At 31.1% G+C, this 23,948-nt stretch overlaps 1 protein-coding gene across 1 annotated transcript in view; it reads right to left on the reverse strand.

Annotated features, from left to right (window-relative positions):
* Positions 1–23,948, reverse strand: part of Dscam1 (Down syndrome cell adhesion molecule 1) — a gene marked incomplete in the record, with an annotated part of 134,255 nt that overhangs the window by 99,999 nt on the left and 10,308 nt on the right. Inside the window, 2 exon segments of the mRNA XM_067049882.1 lie at positions 12,321–12,470; positions 18,702–18,863. Of these exon segments, the coding sequence (XP_066905983.1) occupies positions 12,321–12,470; positions 18,702–18,863 (312 nt within the window).

Here is a 23,948-nt window from a genome sequence, read left to right on the forward strand (position 1 = left end):
ATATGTATGTATAGAAAAAAAAAACGAATATCAAATTATTCTATCATGAAAATTTTCTTTTTGGCTTTACAGCAAGAGTTTAGGTATATTTGATGACAACTTTAATTGTATTAAATAGTTTTACCTGAAATTTGGCACAGGAAATGATTGAGCTGGGCACTGCAGGACAATAGGCAAAGCTTTATGTATTGAATATCCCCTGCTATTTTCAACCATCGAGAATTTAGGACTTGATGTACCCACTGGTTCTGTGGACACCAATACCATAGAGTACATGAGCCCCAAAATGTACATAAGTATAGCAATAACTGCAATTAATAACTAACCAAAAATTCTAAACTAAGAAAACACAGTTCGTCGTACACCATTTTACTGAAACTATTGGCCGGTGAGGAAATGGTAAAACCAAGTTAAGTGAGGCGAAGTGAGTATTATTTAGTTGTAATATAATTATGAGAGATAGTTGACCGTGGATGATGAATGAGGAGAAGATGGTTGGGGGTGCGGTCAATGATAAACACAAATAAGTTGGATTAACCTATTTTTAATGTGCCAACATTTCGGCTAGAGTTTCTAGCCTTCTTCAGGGCTAAAAACAGAACAAGATAACAACCACAGTACGTATAGAAAAATAAAAAAAGAAAAAAGAAAATATAAACAGAATAATTTTACACATAAAATGAATAATTTTACAAAATAGAATTAATAAAATGAAGTGATGAGACAAGCGGGAAATAAAGAACCTTTATTAGGAAATAAAGAATGGGAAGAACCTTCTTCCATCAATTTAAAAACCGACAAGAACAACTTATCATTAACATATTCACAAATAGTTAATTTATTAAAAAAGTAATTTTCACATTTTAATTTTTTTTTTTTTTTATAAATTCATATTTTTTTTTTCCGCCCACCTTTTAAAGTATTATTTCACATTTAAACCTTTTCTTAAACATATATCGTCCCCCACTTATATTATGTTTCCTCTTTTTAACTGTTGTTAAATACCCATGACACTGTCATCTTCCGGTACTTCGTTATTCGGTAATTCGTTGGTTCGTATATATTTTTAACTCTTTCAATAACCATTTGTCATCACCCTCTCACACGCTCTCTTCCTCTAAATTTTTCTACTTTTTATTTTTTATTTTCACCCTCTTGTAACGTTTTCTTTATAAAAAAAACACTTAGTCATTGTTGTAACGGCTTTTGAGTTTGACTTTGAGTTAAAACGAATTCTGAGTTTGGCCGTTATTAGCACAAGTATCCATTAGGCGTTTGATTTTCCAGCGAACAGGTTCGTTTTTATTCTTTTTTTGTTTTCTTTCCCCTTTCTTTATCTTACTCTTACCCCTTATTTTCTCCACTTTTATCCATTTTCCTTACCCGCGTTAAAAGTTTTGTTCACTGTATTATTATTGGTGTTTTCAGTATTTTGTTTTTTCTATTCATTTCTTGGTGTACTATACTTATATTTTCCCTCTTTATCATCTATTATTGTTACATATATTTTCTTCCTCTCAATTTTCTTTTTCTTTTCATATTTCAATTTTTAAATTAATAATAACTAATATGTTCATACTTCTTTGCATTATATAACTTCATTTTTATTTCATTTCCTTAATTATGTTATTTTACCCACTTTTTCAATTACCTATAACTATGTTATGTTCATTGGAATTTCCTAAATTATCTTTTCACTCCTTTTGAAGAAAAATATAACATAAAAGCATTGAATTATCGCTTACTAATCTTCTCTTCGAACAATTCAATATTTTATATTGTGTCTGATACGGACAGCTTTTGGGCTTGATGATGGGATCTAAGCAAATAATTTTACCGAAACGTTCTTTAGTTTGAAAATAAAGAACCAGCAAATTTAAATATTTGTTTTTAACATGAAACAAAATGGTTTCAAAAGCTGATACTTTAATATTTTTTGTTTGCTGTTTTTAGAGATATTATTATCACTACAAGGGTATTTTAATGGTTAGGCATAATTGATGACAAATTTAATAGAAATGAATAGTTTTACCTGAAGTTCGGCACAGGAAATGATTGAGCTGGACAGTGCAGGACAATAGCTAAATCTTTAAGGATTGTGTATCCCCTGATATTCCCTTCCATTGATAACTTGGGGCTTGATGTACCCACTGGGTCTGTGGACACCATACCATAGAGTACATGAGCCCCATAGAGTACATAAGTAAAGTAATTAATGCAATTGATATCTAACCAAAAATACTAACCTAAAAAGTGCATTTCATTGTATATCATATAATTAAAAGTTTTGGCAGGTCAAGTAATGGAAAAACCCAAGTTAATTACGGGATAGAATTATTTTGTTTAATATAACTATAGTACAATTATTAAAATTTCCTAAGTCATCTTTACACCGTTTTCAAAGAAAAATATGACATAAAAGTATCGAAACATCACTTATCAATGATTTCTTTCTACAGTTCCAAAAATAATACAAATAAAAATTTAGAAGAAAAGAATAAAAACATTATTACCTAAAGGTAGGAAGTGGAAATGCTTGCGCTGGGCATGGAAGTGTTACTGACTGAAGTAAGGCTCCTTTTTTATTGTGTTCTGACATAGACAGCTTTGGACTTGATGATCCGACAGGATCTATATTGTTAATAGCAAATAATTTTACAAATTCGTTATTTAGTTCTACACTAAATAACAATAGTAAGTTCAAATATTCTTTTCAAAATAAAATAAAATGGTCACATAAGCCAATATTTTTATAGGATTAATTGTTTGGAGTGGTATGATCAGCAATCTGTATTTATTTATAGCTGGAGTCATTAACTATTACAGTAAGCACCTTTTTAAAGTTCTTTGAAGAATTGATAGTGTCGAAAACAGTGACTAATATTAAATTATTATTAATTTTACTAAAAAAAAAAAAGAAGAAACAAAAGACAGACCTGAAATTGGGACGAGGAAACGCTTGGGCCGGACATAATATAGTCAAGTCATCATTGGCTTTGCCACTGAAGTCGTGCCTACTGTCTCTAGTGGGAAACTTTGGTCTTGTACTCCCAACCGGATCTTTAAACATCCATTAGAATTTTAATAAATTATCTAACTTGACAAGGGTATAGGGTACACCTCAGAAAAAAAAAATTTAAAGGTGATTTAACCTTCTATAATTTATAGTTTTCATCTATCATAAACATTTTCCTCTATTATTTTAGTTGATTTTAATTTTTTATATTTATATTTAATACAAAGCTGGCTAATGTAAGTAGGCTTGTATTCATAATCATTATCACAACTTCATAACAGTGGAAGCATAATCATTATATAAATTTTATTAGATTATCTTTATAAAACATTTATTAAAAGAAATGGATTAAAGAATAATTTTGATTAAATCTGCTTTAATTACTATTTATATTCTTGGGACATGAACATATGTGGAACTATTGCTTTGTTGAATGTTAAAGGCTCTTAAATATTTTAAGAATTGTTGTATGACTAACAATCAAAAGTTCAATCCTTATTTAATAGATAGCAGCAATGTTGTGTTTTTTGTACCCTTCATAAAATATGATTACATTACGAGTGCATACGTACTCCAAGAAATGGAATATGTATATTAGTTTGTCTTCTCCCTGTTGCCTTGTGGCGTTGTAAGGTGTTAATTGCAGGGTCCAATTAAGGTATTATAGACTAACGCCAATGCATTAAGCACTGACAAGAAACCCTTGTTTAAATTGTGAAAAATATATATTAAATCAATGTTAAAGAGATCCATTAATAACCTTTAAATACCAAAGGTAGTAAAAGGTAATACCCAACACGAATTTCTTTTCCTTTTCACAGTAATGCACTTATTAATTCACTTTTCTTTTCTGTTTATAGAGGGATTGGAAAAGATCCATTAAAATCTGTCAATATTGAGAAACAAGGTAAAAGTCTTAGTTTTGTTTATTTAAAAAATATTGCTCTTGTTTATATCCCATAAAAATAGATCTAGTACCAACAATTATGACAAATTTCATTTAGAAAAAAAGTAAAAGCAATAAACTATTCGAGGAAACCTTTTTATAAAATCTATAACAGTGAAGCTAACATTCTTTTTTTTCAAAGATGTTAAAAAAAAAGTCTATTAACTTCAATTATTAGGTTATTTTGTATTTTAGAGAGTTAATAACCTTAAAAATACAGGTTATTACTTCCTGTATTGTCAATGTATTTAATTATGTTTGTGATTTCCATTGTTTTTATCAATACAATGTGGAATAAATAAATAAATCTTTTATTTTATATTTTTTCTCAGTGATTAAAAGCCTCTCCACTCGTAATAAAATAGAATTTCAAAGTAGTATTGCATAATAATTTCAAAATAATCCAAAATGAATATTCTGTATGGATCTTTTGTTAAATCAAAGAGAAATTTGGAAGATAACGACAATTGCAGTTTTTTAGACTATTTCCACCATCGTTCCGCTTGAACCAAAAAAAGAAAATTTAACGAATTTGGTTGAAACATTCTGGTGTATATATAAAACATTATTTTTTCAGTCATAATCTGCCAATTTAAGCAGTTCTTTAATGATGGAATGAATCATTTATGAATAATATGAGTGAAAAAGCACAACAGAAAATGGAGATCATATTTAAGGAATTAATTGTTTTTAAAAAATACATTTAATTGCAATATTTTTTCAAAATTTGAAAATAAGAAAAATTATTCTCGAAATAAGAATACAGACTCAATAGAATAAAATATACAAGCAGACCTGAAATTAGGGCGAGGGTAACCTTGTGCGGGACAGAGGAATGTTAAGTCCTCAGCGGCCTGTATGCTGAAGTCATCTCTCCTATCTTTAGTTGGGAACTTAGGCTTCGTACTTCCAACAGGATCTTAAAACAATTAGACCCAAATAAACCCAGTTTCTCTAATACGGGGGCATAGGGTACCCACCTTTCAAATTAGACAATTTGCAACAAAGCCAAGGCTGATTTGTAGAGCACTTGAAAACAATCGAGTCGACTATTAATAGTTGGAAACTAAAGGGAACAGAGAAAAATTTCAAATTACGGAGAGTTTAAAATTATTGGATGTCATGTAATCTAAATGTAGAGGAAAAATTCAAATAAAGAAGAGTTTGATTAAATGTGTGATATTTGTTTTAAAATTAACAAAAAATAAACAGATTATGAGGGGTGCAGTCACAAGAAAACAAAAAAATAGTTAACAATTATTTTTTGTTTTCTTGTGACCGCACCCTTTATTATCTTCTTCATAATTTGAAGTAATAAGGTCAATTTCTTATACATATAAAAAATAAACAAGTACGTACGAATTTAAAATAAATAAATAATGAAGGAAGATCTAGGTAGCGATCAAAATAGTAGCTCAAATTGCACCAAACTAGTTAATTTGCACCAACGATTCATCCCACTTTTCAGAGATATATCAAGGCTCTTGCCTAGCAGTCTTGTATTTACTTGCAAGATAAGAGCCCTGATGAAGCCCTGCAAAGTGGGGCGAAACTTTGGTGCACAATAAATATTTTTCTACTATTTAAGCTACTTTTTTTTAACAACAGCTGGACGATCTTCCTTTATTAATTACATACGATAAATTAATAATCTTCTAAAAATGAAAATGTTACAGTTAAATCCTCATTTAGAAAAAAATCATCATGATTCTTTTACTGTGACACCATTTAGGATTGTCTAGTATATTTTCATTTGTGATGAGGACTCTCATCAGTACTTAAGTAATCATCACTCGAGTCCGTCCTTAGGACTGAGAGCAATGAGTTAAGAAAGATGATCTTGTCTCATTCAACGTGAGGGAGTAGGTAGTTATTTTTCCTTGTAATAATCCTCACAGCAAAGAGTTTAGAATTGGTTTATAGATACCAAAGACTCTGTCATCGTCAACATGAACAAAATTCTCAAAGGTTAGATCATGACAGCTTGGAAGGTGATTGAAAAAATATAAAACGAAATTCAAGATAAGGAGTCTTATCAAGATATCTAGAGGGAGAATAATTTCCCCTCCTTATGAGTAATCTCCCAGCTGTAGTTTAAGCTACACCCATATATGTTTTGGTCACTTATTCTTTTCTTTATATTTTTTTTATTTTTTACATTTAACATCACGTTTTTTTTTTGTTTTTTTTAAATTTTCATAACATATTTCATCAATATTCCTTCGTAATTCTGATCTCATGTAATATTTATTTCAATTTTAACCCTGAAGATGGGTTATGTGTTTGGGTCAAAATGTTGGCATATCGAATAAAAAGAATCTAAATGATTGCTCCCTCATTATTTTCTCTATCAATTTAAAAAAAAAAAAAGAAATCTTTTAAAAAACAGCCTGATAATAAGCGATTTAGGCATGAATAAATCTTAAGATATTTACATGAAATTTAAAAACAAAAAATAAAATAATTAGATAAATGATAAAGAAAATAAAAATAACGCAACTCATAAAATAATATATGAGGCAACTCTTTAAAATACTTAATTATTAAGCAATTCTTTCAAAACTTTTCAGTCCTTATTTACATCATTATCAAAACGATATAAAGCAATTCGGATTTACTTCAATTACCTGTAAGTAGGCGGTGGTGAACCCTGAGATGGACAGTGAAGCGTGAGGTCATTTGTTGACCTTCCTACAAAATCATGTCTTGTCCCCTCGACAGAAAACTTAGGAGCTGATGTTCCCACCGGTTCTTACCATCAAACATAAATATATGTACAATATATAGCTTTGAAAGCAAATGAGCAAACAAACCACTTTTTAAAATTATAAACCGTAGCTTGATGCATAATGTAGCCCGGGTCCATTGAAGACATTTTACAATTTTTACTGTACTGAATATTTACTGTCATTTATATTAAAAATTTCATAAATGTTGATAGCAGATGACATAGAGTAGATTAAAATTAATCATAATCAATTATAGCCAATAACCACCAGTACCAAAATAAACTTCGAATTGGCTTTTATACTTTAATGTTAATTCATAAATATTCTACTGCTAGTTCAATTGATTCAGCTCAGTGAAAATTGTACAATGCTAGTGCGAACTGGGACAAATAAAACTTTAGAAAATCCAATACTAATTTAACATTACAGCTTCATGTACTAAATATAGATATATTTTATTTAATTAGAGCAAGATAGGTAGTCAGCCAGCCTGGAACTAGGAACATATGTACAGTGGAATTTCGTGCCTAAAAAATCATAGCTTATACGGTAATAGAAACAAATCAATGTCGATTTGAAAATCGAAGTTTATAAAAAATGTAATATGATTCATATTCTCTAGAAAAAATGAACAAATTTCAATCAGTAATCCATGTGAATAATCTTCCTTATACTCAAAACATTTTTACACAAAAACTGATAACTCAACGTTCTAAAGTTTCGCTCCGATTTCAGGATTATACTTGTTTTTGTTTTTTTTCTAATTATATACATGTCCTTGCTTTTAAAATCTAAACTCTGAATTCATTATTAACATGTCCATGATATAAAACAATTATTAGGAGTAGTTCATCAGACAATTCCCAATAATTATGTTAAATTATAAGTTCTTCTATAATGAAGAATTTCTCGGAATGATGAATTGAGAGTTTAGTTTTTATAAGTAAGGGTACAGATGTAATAAGAAAAATTACAAGTTTAATTCTGAGGAAGGGGCATAACCCTCATATGAGGTGTCGAATTTTTGTAAAAATATTTTTTTTGATAAAAAAAAATTATAAGAAAGATTATGCACATGGATTATTAGTTACAAAAAAAAAATAATATCAGTATCTGATTATTCATTAATATTTGATGTGATAATATTTGTGTGAACATTTATTTATTTTAAAATCAATTATGTCAAAATAAAAATCTATCCCCCATTAATTCAATTACTAAGAATCATAAATTTATTTTTGGTTAATGCCTAAATAAAAAACCCTTCAAATTCACTGATAAACCTAACAATTAAATTGTATGAATATGATTATATTGAATAAACCCCATATTTAATCAAATAAAATATTTCAAAAAGTAGTAAAATAACTCAAAATAAAGTAAAATAACTTAAAATATATTAAAACAACTTAAAACTTCAAAACAATTATGAACCAATCCATAACACTCATATAAATAAGTTGCTTTTCATATCATAATTTTTCAACTTAAAAATATGAGAAGTTAATCTTCATAACAAATAAAATAAAACAAATCTACTGGTTAATCGTCTATTATTAGCACAAATCGTCTTATGATTCATGTGAGTATAAAATAAAGTAAAAAAAAAAAAACTTAACAATAATAAATACTTCATATAGTCAGACATTAATCTCAATAAAGCATATATTCAGCAGGATCAATCGTTAAATGCAGCTTTAATTAATGAACTTAGCCCCCGTCAGAGAAGGGCAAAAATTAGCTATAGTTGAAAATAACAGCTAAAGTTGCCATGGATACAACCCTTATTCATGAATGAACCATTGATAAATAAATATCGTATCCATGGCAATTTTAGCTATTAGTTTCAACCATAGCTAATTTTTGCCCAACTCCCATAAATACTCAAGCTAGCCTCAAACAGAACAAGCCCCGTCAGGATCTTACTTTCAATTTACCTATAACTTGGCACTGGATAACCTTGTGAGAGACAAAGCAAAGTGACAGGGTCTCCTGAAGTACAAGCGAAACCGTGAATGTCATCCAACGTCGGAAACTTTGGTGGGCTGCTTCCAACGGGCTCTTCAAAAATATGCATTTGTTAGCAAGATAATGTATTCTTATTTACTGTATTTGTATTATTTTCTTAATAATCTTTACCGCTCATGACAAATTGTCTGGGAGAGCTGAAGTGCAAAATTTTGACTTATATAAGGTTTATTCCAACATGATTCAAAACTGTTAAGGTACTGGTAGGCATCAGTTCAATAACATTTTTGAATTCCAGGAATGTAAATGGGCTGTGAAACTATGAAAAAACAAAACAAAAAAAGAACCCCAAAATATCCTTAAATCTTTCAGGTTTGTGTGAGTGATCTGAGTAAATTTTGAGTAGTGAAGTATTAAAGGTACCAATAAATTATTAATTAACAATACAAGGTAAGTGCACCAGTTATTGACAGGTCAACCTCTGTTTTTAAATATTGGGAGTTTCGTGCCGAAAACCGTTTCAAGACTGGTGCCATTCAGAAGCTAAACCCTCGGCTTACAACTGGCACCAATTTTTATATGGCAGTTGGCACCAAACTCTTAATATTTAAAAACAAAGGTTGACCTGTCAATAACTGGAGCACTTACCCTAAATTAAATGACAATTTTTAAAATAATTATGTGATAATTGTGCTATAACACTTGACCAAAACAATGACTAAAATTATACACTTCCCTCTATTTATGATATCCCTTCATTAGTTCAAAACAAGTATCATCATTTACATGATAATTTATTGGAATCATGGATATTCAAAATTAGAATTCTTAAAAAGTTACAATATATATTACGTAAATCATGATTAAAAACTTTTTTTTTTTCATATTCAATATTTCTTTGTTCACTAATTTATAAGCACTGAACAGAGAATGGAAAAAGAAAAATTAAATGAATTAAAAATAAATTTCTATAATATTATATAGAAGATTTAGAAAAGATATCAGAAGCTCAAGAAATGTATGATGTCCTGAGAGAATAAATTTAGAAGATTTTCCATTTATTGGAGAATAAAAAAAAATAGATGAAATAATCAAATATTCTTCTATTAAGATGTCATTTATATGATTTCTTTTTATATGAAACATATTAAAAAATAAATATAATTACAATGGAGCACATTAGAAATATTTATACATCACTTTAATGGAAGATGAAGAAATATGAATTTCATCTAAAAATATATATTCAAATTTCTTGTAATAAAATCAAATTAATATATAAAAAAAGAAAAATAATTAATAATTAAAGTTTAAAATATTATAAATCTCATCTTCATTATTGAAGGTGACACACAAACGCAATAGAAAACAACAAAAGCTTATCAATTTGAAGTATTTGACCAAAATGGAGGAAAAAATATCAAAAATCACTTACCTCAAAAATTGTAAAAGTGAGGAAGCAAAATATAAATAAATGATTTGTTTTTTTAAGTGTAAAAAAAGAATGTATGAATGGATGAATTAAAAAAAAAAAATATGAATTGAAAAATGATTGATCATTCATCCGGCCGCAGGGGTACCCTATCCCAACATTCAGGCTTCTCTATCAATCCTTCAGAATCATTGAATGCTGCATTGATTGATAGTAATGGACTGATTGTAATATACTAAATATTGAGGTGAAAACATATAAAATGTACATTCAATTTAGTTTGAAAAAGCAACAATAAATAAATATATTCTTAAAACTTATTAAATTGATTTAAAACGAGCTTGTATCATTCAGTTCAGAAATTGAGCTAATGCATATTTTAAAGGACTACATCACACAATATAAACACAAATACAAATCTCATTTAGATCAAATTTCACATTACTTACTCTATAATATAATTTTCAATAAAATACTAGAACAGATCAGATATTCTTTATTCCACTGAACATAAATTTAATGATTCTGAAGCAATGATAAACACTTAAATACTATTGAATAAAACAGTAAATTAATGCTAAAATTTGAATAATATTGAAATAATAAGTAGTTTTATAAATAAGTAAAATAAGTATAATTGTTTCTAAAAAATAAACTGATCATATGTACACTTATTTGAACAATTAATTTTTCATACTTCATTAATATAACTTTCTTTTTTGAAACAAGAATATAAAATAATGAAATGCCTAAAAACAAAGATGACATATAAATATTTATAAGAAAATTAAAAGCACTGTCAAATTTGGATCTTATGTCAACTGTTTAAGGGACATGTTGGTTATGAACGCGGCTAAGTTGAATCTTTCAAAATTATTGAGGACTAAGAATAAAAAATCATTATAACCAACTTCAGATTGAAACATTATTTAAATTCTTTTTTATAAAGAAATATGCAATATATAAACACTTGAGAATAAATTTGAAAGCATAAAAACAATTCGGCGATTGTGCTTCTAGAACAAATAAAGCTTATTTTTTTAATCAATAAAATATAAAAACAAAGAAACCACAACAAATCATTTAAAAGTTGACGAATCATTAGTCGCAACCAATCTAAGAGATTAGAAATGGACATTTTAAAAATTCTCTTACAATATAGTGGTAGGCCTCCCTCACCCTCCCTTCTCTTATCTTCCTAATTCATCACCTTTTCCCAGCAGGTGTGTCATATATCGCTGCAATCAATTGGTAATTGCTCTTAATTTTAATACTTATAATGCAACCTATTTATTTCTAAACCTTTTGCATAGAATAATAAATGATGAGTGAAAAATTGAACAATCTTGTGTAGGCTAAAATTTATATTTGTAACAAGATTTGATCAGCAAGATCGCTTTGATTATTATTAGTGTATTTTTCTATTTACAGATATATTGTGGACTCATGACAGCTTTCCTTTAGTCTCTTTGATAATTTCCCTTTCTTCTCATATTGTTTGACACATGACATCCCAATAGCAGTATTGCAAATGTGGTAATAGACCGATAGTAATAGAGTTTTTCTTTATTTACCCTGCATAAGATTTATGAATCCACTTTCCCAACCTTCCCATAACATACTGAGGTAAACATAATCCGAGACAACAATATCTTCTTCAAAATACACATTAACATCTACTTGTACCTTTCAATTCTTCAAAATTAAGAAAAAATGTAAAGCTTATTTTCAAAAACCTCAATGCGCAGCTCCTCCCTTAGCTAAGAGCCCATATTTTGCATCTCTAAAGAACAATAGGAAGGACAACAATTTTGTAAATTATAACTTTTAAGTTTCTGGACAGAAGACGTCAGCTAAGTCATTTTGAAATTTAAAAATAAAAAGCATTTTCCACCACAAACTTTGTCTTGATTTCCTATAAATTTCGTTTTTTTTGTTATGATAGAACCTAAGCCTCTCTACCAGCTCAAATGTATTTTGTATTATACATACAAATACAGACCTAAAATACTTTGATAATTACTATTTTAATTTTCCTTTATTTTTTATATTGATTAAACTTATCAAAAATTAGTTCATATCATCAACAACATACTGTACTTTAAATTACTAATAAATATATTCAAAAATGATTCTCTAACCCTTTTTTCCCAATAAATTCACTTATTATAAAACACAATTAATTGTCCAAAGAAGGTACATAGATGAGGTAAAACATTTTGTACTCACCAGTGATGACAAGACGTCCTTTTGTAGCACTAAGTCTTGTTTCTCCAGTAAGTCTGTGTTTGGTGCGACATTGGTACGACTTCTGTCCATCTTCAGGTCCAACATCTTTAATATGCAGTTCTCCAGAAGGCAAGACTAAGTATTTACCATCTACAAAGAAATTAAATAAAAACTTATATTAGACAAATGTTGTATTTTGCCTTATTTTTACTTCTAAGTAGGGCTGGTTGCTTGCAAGTAAACTTAGCTACATACAATTTTATACAATTATTGAAAGAATCAAGATATGAAAATTGCTAGAAATGAAACTTAAATATGTTTAGCAAGCAACCAAATAAATTAAACAAACTTATAAAATGAACTGAATTAAGATATGTAATATTTTCTAAAGAACTAATGATCAAAAAATAATTTAAATATGGCAATTTATTTTTGTCCAGAAAACTGCTATGACTCCAGATTGAAAAGAAATCAATTTATTTTTTATTGAATTTCAAATGTGTTTCTATGTATACTCCATGAATTTAATCAATTATAATGATTTAATTGAAAAATTAAAATGTAATAATAAGGTATCATACAGCTGCTTTGCTTAATTAGTCGCACATCTGACAAAAAAGTTTTGATTTTAATTAGATTTGGAGATATTTCAAATATAACTGAAGATTTCAGTTAATTTCTGAAATGAGGTTGTCCTAAAGCTATTAGAATTGTTACAAGTTAACTCCAGTCTATGGCACAATCTGTGGAATACCTCAAACACAAAATAGAAAAACAATTTTTGGTCAAATGTACCACTACACTATTCAAGCAAAGTATATCAACTATTTATAGCTCTGTTATAATTTTTACGGTTAATTAATCGCTGAAGAAAATTGAATTATTACTGACATTTTTTGAGTAAATGAACACAAATTAATTATAATTTTTTGAACACAGCAGACATTTCTGGAAAAAAAAATGAATAATGTTAAAAATACTTTTTTTTATATTGAATTTTCTAATTGTTTATTTTTCCAAATTTTCTTAGTATTCATTTCTTTGTTCGAAAGAAGAATTTCTTCAAATTCTTTATAAGTTAATAATAAGTAATTAGACATCATATGTTAATTTATTTCATTTTTAACATAATATAATCATATTACAAGTTATTGTGAAATGAAAGCAGTTATTTTTTTATAATAAGTAATTTTAACTTCAATCGAACAAGGAAATGAAAAAATTTTAAATAAGTAATAGTTAGATAATTTCACAGGATGTGGTAACATTTTAGCTAAATGTTTTAAAAACCTCTAATTTATATAATATCTGATATATTTAACAATATTATCTTAGCAGTGACAATATATAAATTAATTGAGAAAATGTTTTTTTTTTTTTAAATTCACTTTTTACTTATATATTGAAAATAATGGTTAAAAAGATTTAAAAAACATGACACAATAAATATGTTAGACAATCACAGTTGCTTCAATGAAAAAAAAAAATGAAATTAAATAGTTGCACTACATCCTGTGAAAATAAAATAATAACAATAAATACACTAACTGAAATTATATATCTCCAAACTATTTCAATACCTAAGTACTTCGATTACCAATGAAGGATATAATTACATGAAATTTGAATACTGTTGATCATAAATAACAAATAAAACTAGAATATTTAAAACTCAATCATTGTTTATAAATGATAGATAGGTAAAATGGAGCAGTATTGGTAATAAATTTAGTTAGTGTATTTTTTCTTTAATAATATATAAATAGCCTTAATATCTAAAATTACAAGTTCAACCACATTTAATATCTTAATCAAACATAATGATCTAATTACCAGGAAAAACGACATATTCATTTTGTTAGTAAAAAAAATTTCTATTTGACAAATTATTTAAGTGGTTTAACTTGTATTATTATATCACCTCACTCACACAGAGGTAGGAAAGGTGGAGGGAAGGAAGAAGGAAAAAGAAAGGATTGGCCAAATACTAGCTATGAACCGAGAATTCATTTTATCACGTCAGAGGTAAAGAATACTAAATGCAATAAAGTGATATATATTTTTTTTAATTGTCCCGTAAGTATATACCATAGTTTGTGTTGTCAGGATAGATTTCGAGTTGTTCATCTTGTATCCAAGAAGAAACATAAACAAAGTCAGCAACGAAACTTGGAATGTGACATTTGAAGACGGCTGCATTACCCCTCAAAACGTGTTCATCCAAAATATTAACATCATATAGCTGGATCACAACTGGCAACATAATGGCAAGGGTCTGAGATATAATATAACCGTTTTATTTGCTATTTAATTATGTTCTCTTTAAATATGGACAGACCAAATAATTGTTTATATGTTCTTCAAGGAGGTAATAGGAACAAGGAAATGAATAAATGAAGATTAAATGTGAACATTTACCATAATGGTCAGTGAGAGTATAAGAACCACCGGTAGTATCTTCCCAAGAAACTACATCCAAATGATCGGAAACATATGAAGGTATGTTGCATTTGAATAGAGCTGAATTTCCTTTGATGACAAACGCGTCATAAACCTGTGCCTCATAATCCTGATTGACAACTGCAACATTTTAGAAATCCTAGAAGTTATCTAACTTGGCCAAACTTTGAGGGGGAGGGAATTGGGTAGTTACTCTGAAAGTTTTCACGAATTACCATAGATATCCTCAGTGTCTGAAGCTAAAAATGTCTGACCATCGCTTATTTCCCATCCAACGACCTCAATGAAGTCAGCAACAAAACTAGGAACGAGGCACTTGAGTACAGCGGAGTTCCCCCGTAGAATATATTCGTCAATGACCCTTCCATCATAGGGCTGATTAACAACTGATAATGTCAGCATTAGAAGAAAAGGAACATGACTCAGAAAATATATTTCTTATTAAGTATTTGGCCAAAATTCTGGGGCTTAGATAAAAATAGCAAAATTATAAAATTTAAAATTAGTACCAATATCATTATAGCCTGTCTCAGAGATTGTAAATGTTTCACTTTCATCTGTTTCCCAAGAAATCACTTCGACAAAATCCGTAATGAAGCTTGGAATGAGACACTTTAACGTTGCTGAATTTCCGCGAAGAATGTGTTCATCGATGACTCTCACCATGTAATCCTGGTTCACAACTAATAGCAAAAGTCCAAATTATCAACGATAAAGTTCTTTGGCCTCGAGAAAAATCGGGGTAAAAGGACATAGGTATTGAATAATTCTCAGGTTTATGTTCGCATTACCATAAACTTTTCCTAAGTTGGAGCTAGTATATGTTTCACCATCATCTGTTTCCCAAGAAACAACATCAACAAAGTCAGCAACGAAACTTGGTATCTGACATTTCAAAATTGCAGAATTTCCTCGAAGTATGTCTTCATCCATTACTCTTGCTTTGTAGTTTTGACTAACCACTGTTGAATATATACTTTAAAAAAACAACTGAATAAACTTAATGACAACTGAGTAACTTTCTAAAAACTAATATTTGGCCAGGGATCGAAAAAATTCAAAATATCTTCGTGAGATTTACCATATATGTCATCATTAAGAGTGAAAGTTTCTCCTTTATCTGTTTCCCAATCAACGACATGAACAAAGTCTGCTACAAAACTTGGTAAAATGCACTTGATTGTTGCAGCATTTCCACGCAGAACGAATTCATCATTGACTCTCGATTGGTAGAACTGATCAACAACTAGAAAAATTTAAGAATAAGCTTTAAAGTGGAATTTCGTTCAAAATTAGAGACCTACTGTAAGAGCAGCATTTCTGCAATGCCTCCCAAGAACCACACGTTATCTCTGAATATAGGGAACATAGGTTAATTTGATTGATGCTAAAGGGAATGGTCTTTTTGGAATAAAGGAAGAAATAATAACTACATGAATTATCAATTTACCGTAATCAGTGTTGGGAAGGAAGACGTTTCCATGACTATCAATCCAATTCAAAACCGCCACGAAATCGGAAACAAAACTAGGTATTTCGCATTTCATGACGACGCTGTTGCCTCTGATCACGTACTCATTATCAGCTTCAGCTTCATACGGCTGAGAAACAACTGAAACGCACTCTCTTGATTAGGTAAAGGAATGTGAGGAATTTTGGAATTCATGAGGAAATGAGTAGCTTGACAACAAACACAACAGGAGCGGAGCGGAGCGGATGAATATAGTACCAAAAAAAGTAGACTCCTTAGTCAGTTCAGTCCCATCATTGGATAACCACGAAATAACGCCGACGAAATCAGCCACAAAGCTTGGTATCTTACACTTCATGACTGCACTGTTTCCACGAATAACAAACTCGTTCTCTGCTTCAGTTCGATAATCCTGACTTACAACTGTTAAAAAAAGAAAAACAAAATAGGGCATTCATTTTTGGATAACTTAAGGAAAAGAGAAATAAGGGCGTTTGAGGCATTAGGGGTACTTCTCATCTTTTCAAGGAAATAAAAAAATTGGTACAAGTTTCAAAGCACTACCTCAACATGGTTAGTGGTTGTATACTCAATTATACATAATGAGACAAATGCTATCTAACTAATGCAGTCCTAATAATAGTGTAGGTTGTAACATACAACAGAACATTTTATATAACTGAGAACAAACCCACCGACTATGTAGGAGAAGTACTTTGGAACTGTTACCAAAGGTTCATACAACATACCATTAAAAGAATCTTTGGAAAGAAGGTATTCTTTTCCGGTTTCATCCAACCAAGATGAGACATAGACAAAGTCGGCAACGAAAGAAGGAATGCTGCATTTCATTATCGCTGAGTTACCTCTGATAACGTATTCGTTTAAAATCTCAGCTTCGTATTTTTGGATAACAACTGCAACGAAAATAATCCAGGATTTTTAAGAGAAGAAAAATAAATGACAATCCCAATCAATAAAAACAAAAAGGAAATAATAACATAAAAGGAGGACGCCAACGTCTATTTTGTAGACGTTTCATAAGGAAGTACTCGGGGATCTCTTCAAACGCCTAAGCATGAGGGGAACAAAGTCAACTTAATAAGAATAAGGGGGAAGTAGAATGGAGAGCGTTACTAGTGGCCATCTGTTAACCCATTGTAAGAAGTGCTCCAAAGAACAACACTCTACAGATTATGCCATTGAAGCAATTGTTTACCAATCAACCACAAGTAGCTGACGTCAGGTGGGAGATTCAATTATTCATTTTCCAGCTTAGTTATTCAACAAATTCATCCCACGCAAGTAACAATCCTTTTTAAATTTGAAATAACTTAAATGTTTTTGGCCTCGAAAAAATAAATAGGGTAAAAGGTGATAAGTATTAAATCATTTGAACGTCTAGGCATTACCATAACCGGCTCCTAAGTTGCTAGTGTATGTTTCGCCGTCATCTGATTCCCAAGAGACAACATCAACAAAGTCAGCGACAAAACTTGGTATCTGACACTTTAAAATTGCGGAATTTCCTCGAAGTACGTCTTCATCCGTTACTCTTGATTTGTAGCTCTGACTAACCACTGTTGAATACATGTAAAAATAAATAAATAAAAAAATGGTCGAAAGTTGAATAGGACAAAATTTAAGAAAAACACTCGGCCTGACATAACCATAGAGATATAAGATAGGATAGGATAGGATTCCAAGGCACTTTAATTTACAGAGATATATCTTATTTTTTCAGTTTTGTTTAGTTAACAAGTAGTTTTTGAGACACTTAAGGTTTTCTTTTCTTTTTTTATTTTTTATAATTCAATAGTTTCCTAATTGATAATATAAATTTTTTGTTTTTTTTTTAAAGAAGGAATTGTGAGTGAAGCGATATGGTTAGTTTAATAGGGACAGCTACCATATTCAGTTGAGTACGTATACATAGATCCATCAGTCCCAAGCCAAGAGTCGACGCGGACAAAATCCGCCACAAACGATGGTATGTTGCATTTTATAAGAGCGGCGTTTCCACGTATAACGTATTCCGAAACGACTTCAGCTTCGTAAAACTGGTTTACAACTAAAAAAGGAATATTTAATGGATCATTGATAGAATAGAAATGTGTGAGTGAAAGGTGGAGGAGACTTTTTATAATATAATTTTTCCTGGATGGAGTACCGTCAACTGAATCGTGAGTAAAAATTTTGCCAGTCTGATCTTGCCAAGAAAGCACAAAAACGAAATCGGCAACGAAAGAAGGGATGCTGCATTTCATGACGACTGAATTTCCTCTGATCACATATTCGTTGTTTACTTCGCTTTCGTATAATTGAGTGACAACTAGAAACATTTACAACTATGATAAGAAACATAAAAATTAAAAGAACATGAGGGATTGTGAAATGGGATAATTGAGTGAGGCGATTCCCCCCCTCCCCTACATTTTGCTGCAACTGACCGTAATCACTTTCTGGGTAGAAGTCTTCGTTTTGATCGGTGTGCCACGAAAGGACCTGTACGAAGTCTGCAACGAATGAGGGAATCTGACACTTCATGACAATTGAATTTCCCCTGATGGCGTTTTCCAAGAAAACATTCGCATCGTAAGTCTGTGCTACAACTGCATAAAATAAAATTGAAGAATTCAGGAAATAAAGAAAAATAAATTAAGGATTGTGAGTGAGGGTTTTCCTGAGGACATTGGGAATGTATACCGTAATCTTCTGTTGGGTAAATATCATCCCCTTTATCTGTGTGCCAGGATATAACTTGAACAAAGTCAGCAACGAAAGATGGAATTCCACACTTCACTACGACTGAATTTCCTCTTATGGCGTAGTCCACCCCAACGTTAGCTTCATAAGCTTGAGTAACAACTGCATTCAAAGAAATAAATAAAACATCAAATGTCACATTAAGGAACGAAACGATAGGAAGATAATCTGAACTTTAGGATAGGACAACGCAATCTAACGGGTTAGGAAAGAATTCATGTTGAGCGAGGTGAGAGGTTAATATTAGCGAAGACATTACCGTAGTCCTGGACGGGATAAATTTCCTGCCCGCTGTCTGTAACCCAGGATAATACGTGGACGAAGTCTGCTACGAAGGAAGGAATACTGCATTTAAGAACTACCGAATTTCCTCTTATTGCGTATTCTGGAGCCACATTTGTTTCATAAACCTGAGTTACAACTAGCAAAAATTGAAGAAGTTAAGTTTATATTCTTTTGTTCTTTTTTTTATGTAGGTTTATATCAAATAAACATTATTATATTCTTATTAACTTAATTTTTATTCTTAAAAACAATTATACCAATTCGTACTACCCCTCTTACACTTGTACCCTTCAGAGGACCTATACGGAACCTATTTGCATTTGAAATTGAAAGGAGAGGAACATGTGAGTGAGCTGAAGTTTTTTTAATAAGCACCAAGGATTATACCATATTGTTGATCAGGAAACACTTCTTCTCCACCCTCTAAAAGCCATGAAGTGACAGAAACAAAGTCGGCAACGAACGAAGGGATACTGCACTTGAAGACAACGGAATTACCTCGAATGGCGAACTCAGGATGAACGTGTGCTATGTAAGTCTGCGATACAACTGACAGAATCGAAACAAGTAATTACATAATGTTAAGAATACTTATATTCTATAAAAAACATAAACAAATTGGGTCATGCCAGTAAAACAGTTGCCCAATAAAGGTGGATGCCATTTATTACAAGAATCACGACACTATCATTCTTATTATAATATTCTAGTAAATTGTACAACGATGTCTAAATTAGATATCATGGAGGCACACAGAGCTTTCTTAGGAAGTACGAAAATATTATTTTGCCAATCCAATCAACCTTTAAACTCTTCAAAGGTATGTAAGTCAAACACTTAAAAAAGAATCTTACAAATAAAACATTTGTATCTAGAATTGGCAGGAGAGGAGAATGTGAGTGAGCTGAAATGGTTTATAACTTGAAATGAAGCATACCAAATTGTTGGTCAGGATAAACTTCTTCCCCGACCTCTAAAAGCCACGAAGTTACAGAAACAAAGTCGGCAACGAACGAAGGGATACTGCACTTGAAGACAACAGAATTCCCGCGGATGGCGAATTCAGGAGCAACGTGTGCTTCGTAAGTCTGAGATACAACTGGTATAGGGATAGAATAAATAATCAATAAATTTTAAGATGAAATTAAATATATAGTCCATGGAACAGAATGTAGATAAGTGAATAGTTTGGTTTCTATCGCAACTAGTCCACAATAGACCATATCTTAACCAGATACTCTGGAGAAAACGTATTAATATAACGTGGATCTTCAACATCTCTTCAGTGAATTCTTGGACAAAAAATAATAGCTCTAATATTAAGTACTTGGTGGAAAGCGCCTGAGAGGAATAACATACCCCCACTGGCTGAAGGATCTGAACCGGCTGGGGGTTCGTAGGACGAGCCACGCTCGGAACAGAAAAAAGTGGAAATAGATTGTTAAGAAGGCCTTGGTCCTCAGAGAACCATAGAGCGAAATATTAATCATAAAGATTAATAAGGGAAACTTTTATTGAATTTTGTAGAAATTCGCAGAGTGATTTACAAGGTCCTTATACTGTTTTATAGGATTTGAAACCTGTAGGTTTAGCCACCCTCACAAGCTCTTTATGAGAGCACATTTTTGGTCAAAGCCCTTTATGTTTGTAAGTACCATTTATTGTTCTTGTCAAGAAAAAACTAATAATAATGAAAAAAAATACTATTTTAAACACAAACCATGTAAATACAAAACATCGTACGAGTAATCATATAGTTTTTGGATAATGGCTAGGATTCAAATTGTGAGTGAGTGATAATTAACACCATTTAGTTGAAAAGAAAACAAAACAGACCATATTTCTCGGTGGGGTATACTTCAACGTCCTCGTCGAGATGCCAGGAAATAACTTGTACAAAATCAGCAACAAAGGATGGGATACCACACTTGAGGACTACTGAATTGCCTCTGATAGCAAAGTCAACTCCGACAGTCGTTTCATAAGCTTGTGTTACGACTGCAATGAAAAACTTCACTATTACAATAATATTATGGTGTATATTATCCGAACGAACGAAAAACTACCATTTTATATAATCTGACTAAGCTGATAGATAAATTAATTTATATTCACTGTTGATGTTCCCAAACCGTAATGGATGAAAAAGTAACGATAAATCGTCTCACTAAAGATAAATCGAGACATAATAGATTGGATACTAGTACTGACCATTTTCCGAAGGGTTTTGGAAAGAAATTGGGATAAGGTGAAAAGTATTTTTAAAAACATTGAAAGACTGCTTAGACAAACCGTAGTCTTGGGTGGGAAAGAATTCTTCGCCTAAATCAGTATGCCATGAGATCACCGTAACGAAATCGGCAATGAAAGAGGGGACTTGGCACTTCATCGTAACGGCATTGCCTCGGATAGCGTATTCCATTCCAGCGTTTGTGTCGTAGCTTTGGGTGACCACTGCACAATAATAAAAATATTACAGTTTGTCAACTTCAGCTTGTTGACATATTGTGATGTAATATTAGTAGTCAAACAATCAGATTGACTTTGGATAACCTTAGCATCCGAGAATACAAGAAAATAGTGCAAGCTAACTTTAAAGGTTATAATGGAGTCTAAGATAGTCAAGTAGCTGACCAATTCGTAAAACAAGGATCATAAACGCAACAAGGGCATTCGCTGTCAAATGAATTTCCTAAAAAAAAGACAACAAGATAAAAGGAAAAAGTAGAAAACATTTGCTAGTCCGTAAGACACAATACCATAAACACCACAACATTAACAAACAGAAGCCAACTTCAGGATGCTGACAGTACACGATTGTCATAAAAACATTTGAGATTAGTCCATGAGCCGGCGTGCAAAAAGTTCGCTTGATATCTCGTTAAATCGATTGGGAAAGCTTCCAAGTCCTGTAGAATTAGACTTAGGAGTGGCTTATTTCCGTTTGTAAACAGAAAATGATTTTCTTAAAAAAATACAATACCTCATAGGATAGGTATTGTAGACTCACCGATATGACCTCCATGCTGCGTGGAGTACGAGATGGAAAATGATCATTAGATCAGTATCATTGTTGATTAAAAATTCAGATCAATATGGCGGTGGAGGAAGAGAAAAAAAAAACAGAAACCACCAAATGACACCTAACTATTGGACTTGAAATTTGTACAATATTTCTTCCATTTTTAAGGAGTTATTACAAGAAAATAACCCTAAAATCGAATTCCAACCCCTTTGACCAATTTTGGGTGCCTCCAAAATACAAGGAGTAAGTATTTATAATTTGTTTCGGAAATATCCTTTTACAGAAAATAACAGTTTTGCACAGTATATAATATCAAAGAATGGAGATGCATTTTATAATCTCTGGAATACTATTTTAAATGTTTTAGGGATATTATTGATTATATTAATCAAGTTTAATCGACACCACCAAAACAGCATTCTAGAAATTGTTATACATCTATAAATACACTCTCCTTTGATGATATATACAGTGGAAGAGTCAGTTATCTTCGGAGAAAATACAACAAAAAATTAGACATCTATATTCTAAATTTTAGATAGAAGGGTAGTAGAATCTGAACCCGCAAAATAAAATATACAGTTTGATTACCATATGAATTCCTTAAAGCGGAAACAAAATGGGAGAGGAACACATAAAGAGAAAAGATGTGAGTGAGGTCATTTTGATGATTCTTACACATATTACCGTTTTCTTGGTTAGGATAAAATATCTGTCCGTCATCCGATTCCCAGGAAACTACGGACAAGAAATCAGCCACGAAGGAAGGGAACTGGCATTTGATGATAACTGAGTTACCTCGGATGACATATTCCTTACTCGCATCAACTTCGTATCCCTGAGCTACAACTATAAACATCGACGTACAAATCGATTAATAAAATGAGAATTGCAGGTGTTATGAATATGTTCACCAATATTTATCTGATACCCTTGATGGTCTAGTTCAAGGAAACAAACTGCCAAGGGAAAGGGGGAAGGTAATCTTTATAATGAACATGAGAGCATGATGCACCCACCATCAAAGGTTAGATCCTCAATGATCCCTAGCCATTTTAATATTCATGGTAATGAGAGGGCAGAAAAACCAGCAAAACAACTTTTCGTCAACCATCAGGCCTGACTGTTGTTAATATTTTCTGTAAATGTAATATTAAATATTTGCTGAAGGGAGTAGGAGAGTCTTGTGTCTTGAGCCCACGGTTCTGTTGAAGTGGATCTTCCCTAAACAGTTAATGTGACCGCATTCAGGGTAAAGACTCTACAAATCTTCATTGGTTAAGGGTACTGCCGATTCCAGAATATCAACTAAGTGACTACTACACAATGGATGCAGGCCATCTCAGTCTATGCCCAGCCCTGGGCCATGTCCAAGAATATGACAGCCAACGACAAAATGCCAAAGCTAATCTCTAATGGTATGCGTGACACCGAATGACTCAACAACCAAGAGTTGGCGTTGGCCAAGTAATTCATCTAGATTAAGGTACACACTTTTTAGAGACTGGGAGTGCCCCAAGAGACAAAAATAAAAATATGCAAGTGCACAAAAAACATATTTCTACATCGAGTTTGAAAATGACCTTGTTTTTGGTAGTAAGGTTTAAAGGTTTTCTAACGT

The sequence above is a fragment of the Halyomorpha halys genome, unplaced genomic scaffold, assembly GCF_000696795.3.
Source record: "Halyomorpha halys isolate HHAL.00 unplaced genomic scaffold, Hhal_1.1 Scaffold11.1, whole genome shotgun sequence".
Taxonomy (NCBI): domain Eukaryota; kingdom Metazoa; phylum Arthropoda; class Insecta; order Hemiptera; family Pentatomidae; genus Halyomorpha; species Halyomorpha halys.